The sequence below is a fragment of the Podarcis vaucheri genome (assembly GCF_965113315.1).
Source record: "Podarcis vaucheri genome assembly, chromosome: 3".
In the NCBI taxonomy this organism is placed as follows: Eukaryota; Metazoa; Chordata; class Lepidosauria; order Squamata; family Lacertidae; genus Podarcis; species Podarcis vaucheri.
Window position 1 is genome coordinate 18,555,824 of NC_138761.1, and position 19,748 is coordinate 18,575,571.

Below are 19,748 nucleotides of genomic sequence, written 5' to 3' on the forward strand. Positions count from 1 at the left end.
GCACAAGCACCGAGGTTATTACCACAGATTGATGCAAAAGATCCAGAGTGAGGAAGATAGCCTCACATTGCCCATCTGTTTTCCAACAAAATGGCTTGTTATGGGTTTGTGGGGGTGCCAGATCCTCATAATGCCTGGATTTGGTAAAAGTTAGAATTGATTGAGGTTTGATTAAACTTTGCCAAACACGGAAACCCACTGGATCAGCCATAAGCAAGGAACAAAGGTATGGGAGAGTGGGGCCCCTTCCTTACTGGGTGCTAGTGGGCAGAGGCAAGGGCCAGGGTTTAGGGTTTCAACTTTGAATGACAGGCGGGGGGGGGGATCCTTGGAGTCAGTTAGCATGGAGGAGAACTCCAGGTGAGCTACGGAAGACAGGATGTAACTGACACACAGGATAGTTTTTTGCAGTCCTTGATTTGTTTTTATGAGATTTTATGAGCTGTGTTACTGGTTTTATGTTCTATTTTTGTTTTCATTATGCTGTTTGCTGGGGTTTCTTTTGTTCAAAACACGAAGAGTTTTAAAAATAATTATATGGTTTATGAACGTTTTAAATAAATAAAAAGCCAGAGAAACAGTCCAGGCTCCCTTGCACCCATTTTGATCCTGCTTTCAAAACACTCCAATTGAAAACGAGCCTCTTAACGACACTGCTCCATCTACCTCTTTGGCATTTTCCACGTTAGCTTGCGCGGGCAGCTGCCCCTCGCAGCCCCGCACATGGGAGATTCCGTGAGGGCTTTCTGAACCACTCCCGGAAGTGTATTGAAAAACCACAAGCGGCTTGTTGACCCCCTTTGGGCTGCCTCTACCTAACGAGCGGAGGAGTCTTCGGGTCCTAACGGGAAGGCCCCCTCCACCGGGAAGAAGGGGCTGTCCACAGTAATGCCTGCAGCGCATACTGAAAATATGGGCAGGCGAGTCAAGGTTCGCCCGCTCCCTCATACCTCCCTGACCGCCGTGCTGAGCGCCGCGAAACGGAGCCGGTGATAGGCGCCGCGTCCTAGAGATTTTAAGGTCTCGGGCAAACGCGAGGACACCAAGTACGGTGGCCGAGGAGGATCTTCGCCAAGATGGCGGCCGCCATAGCTGTGGTGGCTCAAAAAGCCTGCAGCGCCGGAGCCCTCAGAGCCGCGTGGAGAGGTGAAGCCCCCTTTTTACTTAGTCTTGCTTCTTCGGCGGGGTCGGGAAGCTCTTGGCCTCCGGCTGCTCTCGCCCTTCGAGGCGGCGGCTCGTGTCCCTCGTACGTTCCCCTCGCCTGACTCTGCCCAGATCCTACCGCCTCCCATCGCCGCCGCCTCGGGCCTTGGGGTCCTCGGTTTGGCGCAGCTGCCAGGCAGCGAAATCCCCAGACAGGCCCCCGTCGCGAGGGTTCCTCACTCGCAAGCGACCGTGCAGATAGGACAGGATCGCACGTGCACTTGGGAGTACAACGGGGCTGACCGTTGAGAGAATATGCAATATATTTATCAGTTGTTTTTAATGGTCGGTTCCCCTCCCCCCTGTTTTTGTAGCGGTTCTTATTTTTATCTGTAAACCGCTTGGGGTGGGGGGTGGGGAATGTGTTGTTTAGTCGTGTCCGACTCTTCGTGACCCCATGGACCAGAGCACGCCAGGAATGTAGGGCATAAGTAATGGAGCCATTTGGCGCCTTAATCTGAGTTTCTAACAACCAGATAGATGACACAACCTTGATGGCAGAAAGTGAGGAGGAATTAAAGAACCTTTTAATGAGGGTGAAAGAGGAGAGTGCAAAATATGGTCTGAAGCTCAACATCAAAAAAACGAAGATCATGGCCACTGGGCCCATCACCTCCTGGCAAATAGAAGGGGAAGAAATGGAGGCAGTGAGAGATTTTACCTTCTTGGGCTCCATGATCAGTGCAGATGGTGACAGCAGTCACGAAATTAAAAGACGCCTGCTCCTTGGGAGAAAGGCGATGGCAAACCTAGACAACATCTTAAAAAGCAGAGACATCACCTTGCCAACAAAGGTCCGTATAGTAAAAGCCATGGTTTTCCCAGTAGTGATGTATGGAAGTGAGAGCTGGACCATAAAGAAGGCTGATCGCTGAAGAATTGATGCTTTTGAATTATGGTGCTGGAGGAGACTCTTGAGAGTCCCATGGACTGCAAGAAGATCAAACCTCTCCATTCTGAAGGAAATCAGCCCTGAGCGCTCACTGGAAGGACAGATCGTGAAGCTGAGGCTCCAATACTTTGGCCACCTCATGAGAAGAGAAGACTCCCTGGAAAAGACCCTGATGTTGGGAAAGATGGAGGGCACAAGGAGAAGGGGACGACAGAGAATGAGATGGTTGGATGGTGTTCTTGAAGCTACCAGCATGAGTCTGATCAAACTGCGGGAGGCAGTGGAGGACAGAAGTGCCTGGCGTGCTGTGGTCCATGGGGTCACGAAGAGTCGGACACGACTAAACGACTAAACAACAACAACACTCTGCTCTGTTGAACATAGCCCGCCCCAGTAAATGTATATAGATTTTCTCGGCAGGAGGCTGACACATTATACCAATGGTCCATCTAGTTCAGTAGATGTGGGGCCCTCCAGGTTTTAAGACTGATAACTTCCACCATTCCTGAGCAGCAACCATGCCGACTTGCTGTCAAACAACCCCTGGAGGCCATCACATTGGTAACCAGTTGGCTATGCTGGCTGGCAGTGGATTTTCATAGTTTTAAACCTAGGTCTTTTCCAGCCTTCCTTGGAGATGCCAGGGACGTTTAAACTGGAATGTTTTGCCTGCAAAGCATGTGTTCCCTTCCTTCCTGTCTCCTGTTCAGATCTTCCCCAGCTGTGAATATCTGCTGAGCTGAAACTCCCAATACCCCAAGCAATCTTATATATGCTGACTTGGGAGTAAACGTCTCTTACATGACTGCCTTCTGAGTAGACGTTTACACCATGAAATCATTTCAGTCTTTCTCCAGTTCAGTTAATGCACACTACCAACATTCACAAGCTATGTTATTTCTGCTTTAAATGTCACCGCATCCATTATAGCTATTTTTGGAGAATGATACACCCCAACCTGCCTGCTTCCAGATCTATAAAATTGTCCCTTTTCAAGAAATGAACTTTGAAACTGGCAAGGTTTTCCTAGTCCATACGCTACATGGAAAAGTTCTGTTCTATAGCCGTGTCTCTCTTTTTTAAGGTTGCAATCCTAACCCCAGTCAGAGTAACCTCTGCTGAACTCGGTAGGATTTACTTCTGAGTTTACATTATGAAGATTGAACTGTTGCGAACAAGTGACAGAAAAAGGAACCTTGTTGCATTTGAATCAGACCTAGAGTGCAATCTGATATTGCCTAGCTGCCACTGTGACATGAACTGGAATAAAAACTATGAATGCATCTGTTCACAGGAGACATAAATAATGTAGGATTCAGAACCCTTTCCACATAGTCATTGATTAATTAAAAAAAACTTCGTGCAAGTACAATTACTACTGCATTTTTGCAGCAGCTGCTGCAAAAGTGGGAGAGTTCAGAAGCACTTAAAGTAGCCAATGAAATCTGTGCTTGAAAGAAACTTGAGTAAATGGTAGAAGTGAAGGACTATTCTTAAGTCAGAAGGTGATGCTGGCATATGGGATTGCCCTAAGGCCACCTGCTTGCCTATTCCTTCAGTGGGAGAAGCTCCTTTGCTTAAATGAGCAACATTTGCTTAAAATTGTAGGCTTATATTTATATATAAAAATATTACTACACTGCACACTCCCTTAAAATATTGATTCGGTTTGCAACAGTGACCCTGCTCCTTCACATACCCTTCTTAAGAGTTAGAAGAAATTACAGTTGGAGAGGCTTGGACCTTTTCTTTACAATGGTACCTCGTGTTACATACACTTCAGGTTACAGACTGCTAACCCAGAAATAGTACCTCGAGTTAAGAACTTTGCTTCAGGATGAGAACAGAAATCGCCTGGTGGTGGCACGGCAGCAGCAAGAGGCCCCATTAGCTAAAGTGGTGCTTCAGGTTAAGAACAGTTTCAGGTTAAGAACGGACCTCCGGAACGAATTAAGTTCTTAACCCGAGGTACCACTGTACTTAGGGCAAGAGTGGGCAACCGTGGAGCCCTAAAGCGCTGCATGCAACATTAAAGGCCTCAGGTGGAGAGCAGGCCTGGCTTATTTTGTATATATTCTGTGAAATTCAAGCGGTAATACAAGGGTCTGGAAACCAAGCCTTATGAGGAATGGTTGAGGGAGTTGGGTATGTTTAGCCTGGAAAAGAGGAGACTGAGAGGAAATATGATAGCCATCTTCAAATGTCTCAGGAAGTACTTTCTGGCAGTAAAAACTGTTTGACAGTGGAACAGTCTCCCTCAGGAAGTGGTGGACTCTCCTTTCTTGGAGGTTTTAAGCAGAGGTTGAAGGGCCATCTGTCATGGATGCTTGAGCAGAAATTCCTGCCTTGCAGGGGGTTGGACTAGATGACCCTTGGGATCCATTCCAACTCTACAGTTCTATAATTCTATGACATTAGAAATGATGCAATAAAGATACAATTAAAAACCAATCTGAATGTTTAATATGATGGGTATGCCATCTCCTGACTTCCACCATAAATCCACAGATCACCAGAATGAAGCTTACAGTTTGGGAACCTCTGGACTGGTCAATAAGCACAGGAGTCAGCTGCAGAATGTACAAATCAGCTATTTCCAGTGCCAATTGGATGGGGCAGAGTCCTTTATAATAATAAATAATAATAATAAATTTTTATTTATATCCCGCCCTTCCTGGTTCACGAATAACAATAAAATTCAAAAATCAATTAGATAACCCCCAGGGCTAGCTGGCTGAATTGGTCCTACTTGGGCCAGGGGAGAAAGCTGTGGGATCTCAGAGCGGGTGATCTTCATAAAAGGGGAGGGGGAAGGAAGAGAAATAAAAGATCAGGTGAATTCAAATTAAAGGTCAGACGGAATAGTTCTGTCTTACATGCCCAATGGAAGAAGGTTAAATCCTGAAGGGCCCTAGTCTCATGGGACAGAGCATTCCACCAGTCGGAGCCATCACTGAAAAGGCCCTGGCCCTGGTGGAGGATAGTCTGACTTCCTTAGGGCCCGGGAGCTCTAAGCTATGGTTATTCATGGACCTTAAGGTCCTCTGCAGGGCATACCAGGAGAGGTGGTCCCGTAAATACGAGGGCCCTAAGCCCTTTGGACCCCCATGAGTCCCATGGGTTGTCCATATGCCACTTAGGGAGATCTGTTATTGAGAGCCTGAGGCACCCCTGAGCTAGGATTCTCTGAAATAAAGGGCACCCATTAATTTGAGGTGTTGCCATATTTTGATGTAAAAGGCATTTGAGCAAGTGTCCCTGAAAGGAGGTGAAACATGCAGTATGCAGGGTTGTGATTAACCGGGCTGTACATTCCCTTGGGGCTTCTTGTTCAGTGTAATTCTGTTTGTAATGCAATTTAGCATTTTGCCTTTTGGGATTCTGATCAGATAAAAGATACAGAAAACTTGAGGTGAAGGAGTTCGTTGCCCGCTAGAAGATTAAAATTAATAGGACTGGATGTTTCTAGAGCTGCAATCTTGCAGCTTAATCAGATTTCTTTGTACATTAACTTTCCCAGAACATTGCAGCTGTTTCAGCCCAGGTGTTTTCTGTTCACAGTCCTGGTGAAAGGGAGCAATTTATAGACAGGCAGGAGCTGCGGGAGTTCCTCCACCTTCCTGTGTGGCTATTCATCAGCCATAACTATTTCTGTTGCTCCCATATTAGTTCTGCATATTAGGCGACTTGCTATAAACCAGAGAAAATCAGTTGTGTTTCAGAGAATCTCAAACCTCATTGGGATTCCAGGATTCTTCCAGTGAGAAGATCACTTTCTTCAATGCCGCTTTGCCAATCCATTCAGTCTTCCTGCTTTAATGTGAAGCCACAAAGAGCAGTCCTCTTTGAAATTTAATCCAAAAATGGGTCTTTGAAACTTGCTGTGAATCTTGCCCTCATTTCCCCCACCCAAAACCCAGTCATGCCTTGTCCTGGTGTTCTAGCTAACTAACTTTAATGCAAGTCTATTTTTAAAGTAAGAGCGGAGCATATCAGCATTTCTGTATTGCAGGAAGTTGGACTACATGACCCTGAGGGTCCATTCCAACTCTATGATTCTGTGATTCTTGTAACTTATTGAAGGGTTTTGTTAACATGGATCTTGACATTTGAACTTGTTCTGTGAAGTGTTTTAATTAGTGTTGCTGTTTTCATTTATTAGTTGCTCTTTTCAGAAAGGTGAAACTCAAAGTGACTTACAGAAACAAACAGTAAATAAAAGCATGAAAGCCAAGAGTAAAAACAATCTAAAATGCTCACCAATGAGATATATATATAAAACAGCAGATCCAGCTCAACCCTATTCCACTAAGTCAAAAAATTATGGAGCAATGACATGAGTGAATAAGAATGTGGGGGTTTTTCTGCCTGTCACCTAAACATGGATTGTGATGGCACCAGGTGTAACGCCCTAGGGAGAGCACTCAACAAGTGGGGAGCCACCACTGAGAAGGCCCTTTCTTGTGTTGCCACCCTCAAATTGTTCTAAGAATAGAGTTCATAGGGTTATTGTATTACACACAAGCCTCATGGGTTAATTTATTTTTTGCTTGCTATTTGTTTTTTAATTAATGATTTAACAAAGAAAGTATAATGTTGGAAAAACAGGGGGGGACTAAGACGGAAGAGGAGAAGGGGGAAAACCTGAAACAATAAGCTGTTATTAAGATACAATAACCATTCATACATCCATCTTAATTTAAACATATACATTAATAAAAATCATCCAAATATCTAGGTATGTAGCCACATAAAATCGATGTTGATTAAAAAAAATGTCCTCAAGTGTAGCAAGAACTGTGAGGCCCTCAGAACATTGTGTAACAGGCAGTATGTGTTTATCCCATTATTATTATTATTATTATTATTATTATTAATTATTAATTATAAATTGTATACCGCCCTTCATCTGTAGATCTCAGGGTAGTTCACAACATAAAAATACAATATAAGAAACAAAATACATGATAAAAACAAGGAGAAACAAACAAAAGCTAATAACGCCCCCTTCCCCCACCTCACGGTGGCCATAAGGGCTTGCAAAATCTGCTTTTGCTGTTCTTCTGCTAATCACCCATGAGTGCGATCCTGATAAGGATCTGGCCCATGAAGCCAAAGAGGTTCCCCACTCCTGCTCTTAAGGTTGCCTAACTATTCATAGCATGGACTTCTTAGCAGGAACCTATACAAAACAGAGGCTATGTGGATCCGAAAACGCTGTTGGTTAAGAGGCAAGTGCTTGATTAACAAAAAGTCTTTAATTGGTTGACAACCCTAGTTAAGACTAATGGTGATGTTTACTGTGGTGCCTGGTGATGTAGCACTGAAATCAGTTACCTGCCGGTGTTTATAACTCTTGTGTTTATTATCCAGTAGCTCCTTTACCTTCTAATCGGCTTTCTGTGCATTTTCCCATCCTCATCCAGCTAAAATCAATTTCTTTATTGGGCATCTGATGTAAACTGTTGTCTTTGCCTCATTTCTCCGATTCTGCTATCAGACTTCTCATTGGAATTGGCTCCCTCTACCTCCATCATGATAATTCTGTTGAAATTGTTTTCACCGAACGCTGTTCGCCTTCTGTCATGTCTTAATAAGGGTTAAGCACCAGGCAGTTGGGTTTCAGTGCCAATTGAGAGCTGGCTGTTAGGCCAGGTGAGCCAGAAACTCAAGCGTAAACCACAAACAAGGATCACGGGAAGATGCACCACCAAGGGCAAGCAGTGGGCATTCATTCATTTACCACATTTCCCCCATTTTATCATTACAACAACCCTGTGAAGTAGCATAGGCTGAGAGACAGTGACTGGTGCAAGCTCACCCATTGAGCACTGTGGTTGAGTGCGGATTCAAGCCCTCATCTTCCAGGTCCTAAGCCAGCACTCTAACCCATTGTTTCTCAAACTTGGGTCCCCAGCTGGACTGCAACTCCCATCATCCCTGACCACTGGTCCTGCTAGCTAGGGATGATGGGAGTTGTAGTCCAATAACAGCTGGGGACCCAAGGAACGTGTTTGGATTGACATGGGCTCCAGAAACATTGGTTTAATACACCAGGCTGTGCTAAATGCCTTATGGCAGAGGTTTTCAACCTTTTTGAGTCCATGGCTCCCTTGACCAACTACATTTTTTCTGTGGGACCCCTGTGGGGCTCAGAAGCCCAGCTATGTCACCCCTTGCCTGCAGAGCTGGCAGCCTCTCACCCTTTTTTGAACACCCTCTCTTGTGGAGTGTTCTCTCAGCCTGTTCTCCCTACTCTTTGGGATTCCTCCAGGCAGCCACTGCTGCCACCCCTAGTCTCTGAGCTGCCTCCCCGCAATCCCCGGCCAGCCCCAAGAGTCCCAGAGGCACAATTTACCTGTGGAGCTTATAGCCAGGGCTGCTGCAATAAACAGTTGTGCAACCCTTTAGGAGGCAGAGATGCAAGAGGGCATCGGAGGAGGGATGGAAGGAAAGAGGGACAGAGGCCAGTGTTGCTCAAGGCACCCCTGACCATCATTCAAGGCACCCTGGTTGAAAACCACTATCTTATGGGGATGATTTGACACTGGGGATGCAGCATAAATCAATCAATTAGATTAACAGATCTAAAGCCTATTAAGATTTCTGTTAATAAATCTAAAAATAGTGTCCCCAATTAATTTGGCAGCTGGTGTTTCAAAAACCATTCATCATTTTTAATGCAAAAACGGCAAGCGGCAGGATTGTCTTAGAAGAGACATTCCCTCTTTCCTAAGAAGGCATGTGCATGCACTTGTCCAAAAAAAACAAGCAAAATGTGCTTCCTTTTCTTCTTCAGAAGTATTATCTTATTTACGTTAATTTAATTTGTCAGCTAACATTTCTTTAACTGGGTGACAGCCCTGTTGGTTAGGCTAACCTCTCTTTGCTTCTCTCCCCAGGCTGCACCTTGATTCCAGGGTCTGGAGTCAATTGTCATTATGCTACCTTGGCATGTGCTTTCCAGACGCATTGCTACATTTCTGGCCCCCGCGACGTGACAGTGCAGCCATGCAGGCGCAGCAGCTTCTTCAATAAATGTAAGTCTTGTAAACAACAGGTGCTGCGGCTTATAACCAGAAACAACATTTGCGTAGCTTTTCTCCCCTCTCAGGCCACCATCCTGTATCCATTTAACCTGCCCATTGAAGCCCTTGAAACTGAGCCTACCTAACTGGGCATCAACTTGATTTCAGTAGGAGGGAGTTGAACACATACTTAGGCTGCACATGTCCTGATGTGCTCACTCGGGACATCATGTCCTCCATGGAAACCATGAGACTGTCTTAGTGTGGGATTCTCAGCCTTGGTCAGAGGTAACTGGCCTTTTCTCCAGGCATTCGGCTGAGATCCTGGCTGACCTCCCCGTCTGCGTCTCCCGGCAGGATACAGGCAAGGTCTCTATCGGCGATCCCACTCAACGTGAGAGGGACACACCCCTCCTCCCTCCTCCCTGCTTCCCTCAGGGAGGGGGAAAGAGTCAGACAGAAATCTATTTACATGTCTTTATTTCTGTCATTCCAGCAGTACAGAGAAACGTGTCTGCACTCTTCAGTCTCCAACAGTAGAGTAAGAAACTCCACCCCTGTACTTCCAGTACAGGTCAGATGACACTCTGAGATAACATCCGGTGCTCAGTACAGTGAATAGACTGCCCCTTTGTCCCAATAGTACAGTTCCAAATAGCAACATCCTGTTTGACATTCCAGCAACTTGCAGCTGGCTTTCGCATTGCTGCTTTTTCCTGACATCAGGGGCCTAACGTATGGCCAGAGATGAAATTGCTCAGATTCACACAGAATTGGATGCCAGAGTGAGTCTTGAGGAAGCATCCAAAGCACCATCTGGTCAGGTTATTGTGGATCAGTTTGATTTGTGGCAGTCTGAGAATGTGGAGGTGCTAGCAGCAAGAATATTATTGGCACAAAAATGGGAGCAAGAAGAATTACCGACGAAAGAAGAATGGCAGATGAAATTGATGGACTATGCAGAATTAGATAAATTAACAGGAAGGATTCGAAACCTGTGGGACCAGAGATTCTTAGAAGACTGGAGTAAATCTATGAACGATTTGAAAAGTAACTGTAATGAACAGCTTATGCTAATAGGACTGCAAGAAGTTCTGTAAGGAGGACTATTTGAAATATTGCAAGAAAGACTATGAGGAGAATTATTAGTTAATGATAATCAAGAGTAATAGAGAAATTAAGAAATGCAGAATAAGTGATAAAGAACAAAAAATCATCAGAGGTGTTGACGGAAGTCTAAAATATTGTATAAGATACAAAGTTATGTTATATGATTGTTGGAAATGATATGTTAAAAAAACCAATAAAAATGTATAAAAAATTTAAAGAAGAGAATGTGGTGGTGCTATAAGCCCTTAAGAAGACTTGTGTGGGCCCACAAGGGCTGAGCAACTATCACCCAGTCACCAATATCCCACTTTTAGGCAAGGTGTTGAAGTGGGTAGTGATGATCCAACTGCAGGCACGTTTACATAATTTACCTGGGCCCTTTTCAGTCTGGTCTGGCTTCATGCCAGGATAGGGCACCAAAGCTGCCTCAGTTGCGCTTGTTAAAGCCCTTAGGAAACGGATGGAGAAGTGGTTTTCTTTGACCTTTCCTCAGCTTTTGATACCATCAGGAAAAGTACTCTTGGATCAGGCCAAAAGCCCAGCCAGTCCAGCATCCTGTTCTAACAGTGGCCAACCCAGAGGCTTATGGGAAGTCCAAAAGCAGGACCTGTGCCACAACACCTATTTTTTTATTCCCAGCAACTGGTATTCAGAGAATGCTTCCTCCAACAGTGGTGAGAGAACATAGTCATTAATATATATAAATGCAGTAAGTTGATCCCAACTCTTTATTTATTTGCTTATTATTTGTATTCAGCGTGGTTCATACTTTAAGACAAGGGTTGGGAACCACTGACCCTCCAGATGTTGTTGAACTGCACAGAGGCCTAGCGTTGGGGGGGCAGAGCAGCAGTGTCCCCAGGAGCAAAATTCTGGAGGGGTGCAATGCTCATGCCCCCTGTCCCCTGGGCTGCCCAAGTCAGAAGGATGAGAAAGGCACGCAGCCACTGTCACCAGCAGCGCCAGCAGCCATGTGCCTTGCCGGATCCGCACACCCCATCCTCTGGCCCACGCCTCCACTCCAGCTGCCCAGTCCACTAAGGGGGCACAACACTTTCCCCGCTTTGGACACCGGCAGCCCACGCTACACCACTGGAACTACAGCTCCCACCCCCAGCAAGCATAGCCAATAGCCAGGGGTGATAGGGAGTTGTACTTCAGCAACCTGTAGTGGGGCAAAGTTTCCCCACACCTGGTTTAAGGTAACATTTATTACACCCAATACACAAGTGTGAAGGGAAGAGGAAGAGAAGTGCATGGAGGCATCTTTGCATGTGATTGAACTTGGAGAGGAGGAGCAAAATAACAGAGGGTCCCAGCTGAGCTGACAGAGAATAATAATAATAGTAATTCAGAGTCAAATTAATGGCAACCATTGGGCTAGAATTCTGTGAGAATTACCTCTCTCAGGAGCTGAAATGCCGCAGACGACAAAGGAGAGCCAGAGGCCTGCTAAGATGGACACTAAGAAAAACAAGACCTGGATGATGAGAATTTGGTTTGAATCGGAAAATGAAGAATGGAGGGATCTCCCTATGGGGAGATCTTAAGACCTATGGATTACAAATCTGATCAAGGTGAAAGTTGGAGCTTTTGGGACATTTGGACTTAAAAGGAACAAGAAACAAGATTCGGGCTCCACTTTTGAATATGGAGGTCTGGTTGGAAGAAACATAGACCCTATTGGGACAGAGCTTCTCCGAGACTTGATGTCTAATATAAAGGACTACCAAAAAAAACGGCAGAGAGGGACTGAGAGAGATTTGAGGGCCTCGGACGTGAGATCTCCAGGCTGATAGTTGACAGACTGAGGGACATTTTTGGGGGATCGAAACCAGGAAAGGGGGGGTGAGAGTTTTGGAATCGAAAGGGCGTATAATTATATGTTGTCTCTCTGTTATTTTGTTTTGTAATTAATATAAAAATTGGGAAATTTGTGGAAGGGAATTTGGGTCGACCTTAGAAAAGGGTGTAAAGAATGAGTATTGTTGTTTAAATTGAGGTCTATAAGTTAAAATTGGTTAATTAAGATGAATAATAATGTAAAAATTGGGGACAAGAACTTGCTGAGCTAACTATTGGAACTGGAATACAAGAAGGGGAAGTCAGGGAAAGATGTTAAGAAAATAAGGTTCCGAGAGCCAGTGTGGTGTGGTGGTTAAGAGCGATAGTCTCGTAATCTGGGGAACCGGGTTCGGGTCTCCGCTCCTCCACCTGCAGCTGCTGGGTGACCTTGGGCCAGTCACACTTCTCTGAAGTCTCTCAGCCCCACTCACCTCACAGAGTGTTTGTTGTGGGGGAGGAAGGGAAAGGAGAATGTTAGCCGCTTTGAGACTCCTTAAAGGGAGTGAAAGGCGGGATATCAAATCCAAACTATACTTGTTATTTGTGTTGTGTTTGTTTGTGTTTTTGTGTTTGTTTAAAAATTTGTGAAACTTTAATAAAAATGTGTGAGTGTGTGTGTGTGTGTGTGTGTGTGTATATATATATATATATATATATATATATATATATATATATATATATGCAGGTTTTGGTGTCTTCGGGTGTCTTCCCGTGTAAGAGTCGGGGTGTCTGTGCGACGTTTCGACGAGGTCTCACTCGTCATCTTCAGGCTGGTGCTTTCGGCTTCTTGTTACTGGAACAGAGCAGAGTCTGGTGTTTGAGTTCCTATAAATACTGTTGAGGGGTGTGGTGTATAGCCTCCAACGTTCTGGGCAAAGAGGAAGTTCCTAGATTAGTGTGCCTTTTCTTCTTTTGTTCCTTAATTACTTGAGGGATATCTTGGGTGATTTCATGAGTGATATTCAGAATATCACTGGGTGGGTCATTAAGTGTAGATTAGTTGCTAAAGCTTTCGTGTCTTGACCTCTTGAGCTTGTGAAGAGTTTTTCTGAGAAGATGGCTGTGCTGCATTTAGTTGTGCTCTGGCTTGGCTTCGTGTATAGGGGCGAGCTGTGGTTTTGTGCCTTGTGCCAGCCAGATCTGTGTAGGGATTGCAGGGGGGTGCAGCATCCGGAGGTGCCACTATAGTTTGGCTACTGGATGGAGTCTGTAATATGTCTGTGGAGAGGGTCTGGGTTTGGGTCTGGTGTGGTTGATTGGTGACGGCGTTCTGTGTGCCTCTGGTTCTGGTGTCGGTTTTTGTGGTGAGGGCTAATTTCCAATCACCAATCTGGAAATTAGCCCTCACCACAAAAACCGACACCAGAACCAGAGGCACACAGAACGCCGTCACCAATCAACCACACCAGACCTAAACCCAGACCCTCTCCACAGACATATTACAGACTCCATCCAGTAGCCAAACTATAGTGGCACCTCCGGATGCTGCACCCCCCTGCAATCCCTACACAGATCTGGCTGGCACAAGGCACAAAACCATAGCTCGCCCCTATACACGAAGCCAAGCCAGAGCACAACTAAATGCAGCACAGCCATCTTCTCAGAAAAACTCTTCACAAGCTCAAGAGGTCAAGACACGAAAGCTTTAGCAACTAATCTACACTTAATGACCCACCCAGTGATATTCTGAATATCACTCATGAAATCACCCAAGATATCCCTCAAGTAATTAAGGAACAAAAGAAGAAAAGGCACACTAATCTAGGAACTTCCTCTTTGCCCAGAACGTTGGAGGCTATACACCACACCCCTCAACAGTATTTATAGGAACTCAAACACCAGACTCTGCTCTGTTCCAGTAACAAGAAGCCGAAAGCACCAGCCTGAAGATGACGAGTGAGACCTCGTCGAAACGTCGCACAGACACCCCGACTCTTACACGGGAAGACACCCGAAGACACCAAAACCTGCATTCCTGTACCCGTGAAAATCTACGAAAGCAAATATATATATATATATATATATAATAGAATTCTATGAGAATTACCAAAGGAGGCGGTCAGACTGTGCCTTGGCCAAAGGCCTGGTGGAACAGCTCTGTCTTGCAGGCCCTGCGAAAAGATGTCAAGTCCTGCAGGGCCCTAGTCTCTTGTGACAGAGCGTTTCACCAGATCGGTGCCACGTCCGAAAAAGCCCTGGCTCTGGTTGAGGCCAGCCTAACCAAGGCCATGCTTTGGATTGATTGGATAAGCCCTCCTGGACCTGACCAAAGCCTAATCTGGAAGCAGCATCCTGTTTTCGGAGTGGCCAACCAGATGCCTATGGGAAGCCCTCAGGCAGGACTTGAGTGCCATAGCTCTCTCCCCCTATAATGCCCCAGTGGCTGTCATTCAGAGGCATGCTGCCTCAGATCTTGGGAGGTAGCATCCAGCCTGGAGGTACTATCCAGCCATCAAAATGTGTTATCAGTCTCTTGTCACATTCTGTGCACTTTTGCTTTGTGATATTTAACCGTAAGGAGCTGAATGCCTCGTGCATGCTTTGCTTTTCATGACGCACATTTGAAGGCCCTCTTCTGTGTCCCTGTGGCTAGTTAAGAGCTCAAGAGCTGGGAATTTGGGGGAAATCACACGAAGTGATCAATGTCCTTTGACGCCGGCTGGGCACTGTCACAGTATGAGGTGTTGCAGGAGACTAGAAGGAGCACTTAGTGGCATTGTCACCGCAAGCTGTGAATTGATTCCTTTCTGTTTCCATTCCTTTCTGCCTTGACTGTGGAAGATGGAGAGGCAGCAGGGTTGGGGAGGGAGCAAGGCTGCTCCCTTTTAAGAAGTGATGGTTCATGTGGCTGATGGGAGGGGAGGAAAATAAGTTAGATGCCAGGGGAGGTGAGAAAAAAATAAGAGTCCCTTAATAAGAGTCCCTGGGTTCGGGTCTGAGAAGAAACTGTTACTGAAAAGGAAGCTGAGCAAAGACTAGATGGAGGAAATCTGTGAACCGATTTGCAAGTAATTTTTGACACAGCCTCACCTCAGTAGCCCTGTGGGACGCCTTTGGGATGCGGGTGGCGCTGTGGGTTAAACCACAGAGCCTAGGACTTGCCAATCAGAAGGTCGGCGGTTCGAATCCCTGTGACGGGGTGAGCTCCCATTGCTCGGTCCCTGCTCCTGCCCACCTAGCAGTTCGAAAGCACGTCAAAGTGCAAGTAGATAAATAGGTACCGCTCCGGTGGGACGGTAAACGGCGTTTCCATGCGCTGCTCTGGTTCGCCAAAAGCGGCTTAGTCATGCTGGCCACATGACCTGGAAGCTGTACGCCGGTTCCCCCGGCCAATAAAGCAAGATGAGCACCACAACCCCAGAGTCGGTCATGGCTGGACCTAATGGTCAGGGGTCCTTTTACCTTTACCTTTACCCTCAGTGCAGTCATTCTCGGTCTGCATACGTCTCTGCAACTACATGGAGAAAGACCTTTCTGGACCTGGCCTGAGCTTTCTGGACCTGCCCCCTCATTATAGTAATCTTAACCTTGAGGAGGGGGGACAGAGGGCAAAGCCAGTTAAGAGGGAAATTCAGCAGAGCATCTGCTCTGCATTCAGAAGCTCCTCAGCATCTCCAGCTGGGGCTGTGAGTGCCCTACTTCTGAAATCCTGGAGAGACACTTCTGGTCAGGGTAGGTCTCCATATGAGGCAGGTTCCTATGTTCCCATGAGCGGGTATTGAAGTTGGTAGCCACTTGTTTGCTCAACTGTAGCCCATCTTCATAGCCATGTTTCCAGACACACACTCATGATTTGGTAGGCATTCATATTCAGCAAGCCATGATGATGATGATGATGATGATGATGATTCAAGATTGTTGTGAAGAAGATGCGAGCTTTATCCATCCAGAGCCTTAATTGGTCAGGCTACAGACCCAAGATACCCGTGACCTTGTTTTTGATCCCTGCCAACGGTCTCTCAGTGACATTTCAACACTTTCTCAAGGCACAGTCGGCTTGGCATACCTTAGATTAAATGACACCTGAGCATGTTTTCCCCACCCCACCCTTGAATTGCTGCTGTTAAGAATTTGGATGAGTTGTGTGCAATATCTGTTTCAGTGACGGCTGATCAGCTCTGGAAAGGCGTTTTGGCAGAGAGCGGTGCCAGTGGAAGGAAAGGAAGAGGGAAAAGGACCAAGAAGAGGCTGAAGAAGGATCTCAATAGAGGCCAGATCATTGGCGAAGGTAAATCCACAACAGAAGCAAGAGGCCAGAAACCTCTTCATTCATATTGGGTCCCTCTAAGAGTGAACTCTAGCTCCACTCCCATCAGCACTCAGCACCAAACCAGGGCTGCTGAGATGCGAAAGGGGGGTATCTGCATGCTCGGGGACCCCCCAAAGTTTGCAGAAGTAATACATATAAATAATTTGAAACCCTATTGAGGGCACACACACACAACCAGCCAGCTCCAGGAGGACATAGTCAGCCACAGAATGCTAAGCCTAGGAGGTGTGTAAACAAGAAAGTAAAAAATACTCTCTGTGCGGATATCTGATTCTGTGGTGTCACAGCAAGGTTCGGGTACTACAGTGGTACCTCGGGTTACAGACACCTCGGGTTATAAATACTTCGGGTTACAGACTCCGCTCACCCGGAAGTAGTACCTTGGGTTAAGAACTTTACCTCAGGATGAGAACAGAAATTGCACAGCGGCGGCAGGAGGCCCCATTAGCTAACGTGGTAACTCAGGTTAAGAATGGTTTCAGGTTAAGAGTGGAACTCCAGAATGAATTAAGTTTGTAACCAGAGGTACCACTGTAATTCCGCATGTTCGTATAAGTGATTTTTTTCACATAGCGAATGTTTGTAAAGCGAGATCTGTGTGTATTGTATTTTTATTTGTTTTGAAATACATCCAGTCCCCCAGTCCCAAAATGGGACACCCCACCCCCATGTTGGCTAAATAAATGTTTCTTATTGCTTTTGGTTCACTGAGCTCATCCTCTTCTGTGTTCTGTCTTAGTGCACACTGCTTTGTCAGCTGAAGCAGGTCATATATCCGCAAACAGAGAAATAAAACGTATTTATTATCAATATACTTAGTGCGCACTGTTTTCCTTAATTGTAGTTTAGCTCCCCAGCCCATTCATCCTAAAAAGCAGCTGAATCTTAACACCGGACGATGCTTGTTGTACAGCTACAGCTCATTTCACGGTTACGGCTGTGATCTGGGAAGTACCCTAAGTTGTTCTTGTGCTCTCTGTCTGCCTTAGGACGCTCGGGTTTCCTCTGGCCTGGCCTCAACGCTCCGGTACTGAAACAAGGAGCAGTCCAGACCATTGATCAGCGGGATAAAGAGGAGCAGGAGAAGGTGCAAGCAGAAAAGCTCCGTCTGCGGGAAGAGTTTGACAGGAAACGAAAGATAAAGGTGAAGAGGGAGAGAGGATGGACTGGAAGATCTTGGGGAGGAATCAGCCTAGGACCCCCGGATCCAAGTCCTACTGGAGGTAAGATAACTAGGTGCATTCTAGTTGTTTTATTTGTGCATTTCATAAAACTTATTCTGTGCGTGTCTGTGTAGCTCAGTGATAGAACATCTGGGGTTTCTAATAACTCCCTTAAAAGGTTTCTATAAGCTACAGTTTGATCAGGGATGGGGAACCTCGGGTTCAGGAGGTTATGTATGGCCCTCCAGGCATCTCTGCCCGGCCCGCAAGACTCTCTTCTGTTAAATAAATCACGATACAGTGTCATGCGCCATGTGTTGTTGTTCGTACAAGGTTGCATTTACCTAATTTTAAGGCCTTCTAAGGAACAGGTGGTTGTTATTATGTCCCAATATGTAAAATCACAGAATTCAAAGAGGGGGTCCTTTCTTTTTCCCATGACTATAAATTGTCATCTGAACTTATGGGTATCTTAAAAAAAATATGTGGGCAACCTGCCTGACTGCTCAACGCGACTTGCAATGGACAACTGAAAAATATACAGATAAAACAACACCAAGAAAATCTAATAACAGGAACCTAGGAAGCTGCCTTATACTTGGTCCAGCTAGCTCCATACTGCATACACTAACCGGCAGCAGCTTTCCAGGGTTTCAGGCAGGAGCTATCCCCAGTCCTGCCTGGAGATGCCAAGGATTGAACCCGAGACCTTGTGCATGCAAAGCTCTTCCACTGAGCCGTGGTCCTTCCTTGATCACCCTAAAGAGCCAGAGAAGGCTGTACGGTGACTCGGGCAGTCAATCTGTTTAATGCAGAAGTACTTCTCTGGCTGGCGGTGACTTTCCAGGGTCTCCGGCAGACAATTTATCTTCTTGAGCTGGAGGTGCCAGGGATGAAACTCAGGAGTGACTACATGCAAATCATGCACTCTGCCGCTGAGCTATGGCGCTTTGGGTTCAGAGAGGTTTCTGGCGTTTTCGAGCGATGTGTCTGATGTGACATGCCGCTTGCCATGCTCTGCCTGCCTGCCAGTGGGAGTTGGCAGCCTTGCAGAATGCTGTCCTCATTTCCAGCACATCCACTGCAGCCCCGTCAGTTTCCTGGAGCAAGTCCCTAACACCTGCAGTGGGCAGAACTGGGTGGGAATGGGTGCTGTGCGGCCAGCATTTAGAAGCCCGGTCTGTGCAAAGTACTTTGGCTCAGCGCTGTTCCCTTAACTCTTCAGAGATGTTGCAGTGATTGCATCTGACTGATTACAGGCTCCCCACCCCTGGCAGCCTTTTCAATTGAAATGCAGAGCAAGATGGCTGTTAACTCTGAGACATGACTTGATTTGAAGTGCCTGGGGTGGTCATGCATCTCCCTCCCCAAGCCCCCCCCCCCCAAATTCCCTCTGTCGCTGTGCGAGCAACATGTGTTGGATAAGACCTGAGCCTGTTTATTTGTTTGATTTGAATCACTGCAAACCCTTTGATAGTTGGTCATTCAGCATGCTTGTTTCTAAAACAATACCCTGGTGTGGTGTCGGCACGGTACATGTGAGCCGTTTATAGCCTGGCTGCTCCTGTTAGACCTTAAAACACTCTGCGATCTATGCCTGACTGCTCAGCCAGCTTACGGTATCCCTTTGGCCGATAGCGTGTGCAAGGAGGCAGCTCTAAATTTAGCCGAAAATGTCATTGTCTGTATGCAATCTGTTCGCTTCCTAACATGGCAGCTAGTTTTAACACTTTGCAGAGCTTTTAGCAGTGGAAAATCAGTAGAAGAAGCACAGTAACATTGGGACTCGCCACGTTCATAAAACTGCCTTCCTTGTCTCTCCAATTCTTTTTCCCTTTGCCACAAATGCAAACGCACAAGCAGAGTTGAAATTTGGGGCCCATCTGCTCTATACCTTTTTAAGCACCGTTATGCCACTTCAGAGGGATGCGGGTGGCGCTGTGGGTTAAACCACAGAGCCTAGGACTTGCCGATCAGGAGGTCGGCGGTTCGAATCCCCGCAATGGGGTGAGCTCCCGCTGCTCGGTCCCAGCTCCTGCCAACCTAGCAGTTCGAAAGCACGTCAAAGTGCAAGTAGATAAATAGGTACCGTTCCAGCGGGAAGATAAATGGTATTTCCGTGTGCTGCTCTGGTTTGCCAAAGCAGCTTAGTCATGGTGGCCACATGACCTGGGAGGTGTACACCGGCTCCCTCGGCCAATAAAGCGAGATGAGCGCTGCAACCCCAGAGTCAGCCA

The 19,748-nt window shown here is 46.3% G+C and overlaps 1 protein-coding gene across 1 annotated transcript in view; it reads left to right on the plus strand.

Moving 5' to 3' along the window:
* The first annotated feature begins 1,011 nt into the window (after positions 1 to 1,011).
* Positions 1,012 to 19,748, plus strand: part of MRPS5 (mitochondrial ribosomal protein S5) — a 49,072-nt gene continuing 30,335 nt past the window's right edge. The window contains exons 1-4 of the mRNA XM_082217804.1: positions 1,012 to 1,146; positions 8,998 to 9,135; positions 16,181 to 16,306; positions 17,338 to 17,571. Coding sequence (XP_082073930.1) covers positions 1,077 to 1,146; positions 8,998 to 9,135; positions 16,181 to 16,306; positions 17,338 to 17,571 — 568 coding nt within the window. The 5' untranslated portion in view covers positions 1,012 to 1,076. The remainder of the gene's footprint in view (positions 1,147 to 8,997; positions 9,136 to 16,180; positions 16,307 to 17,337; positions 17,572 to 19,748) is intronic.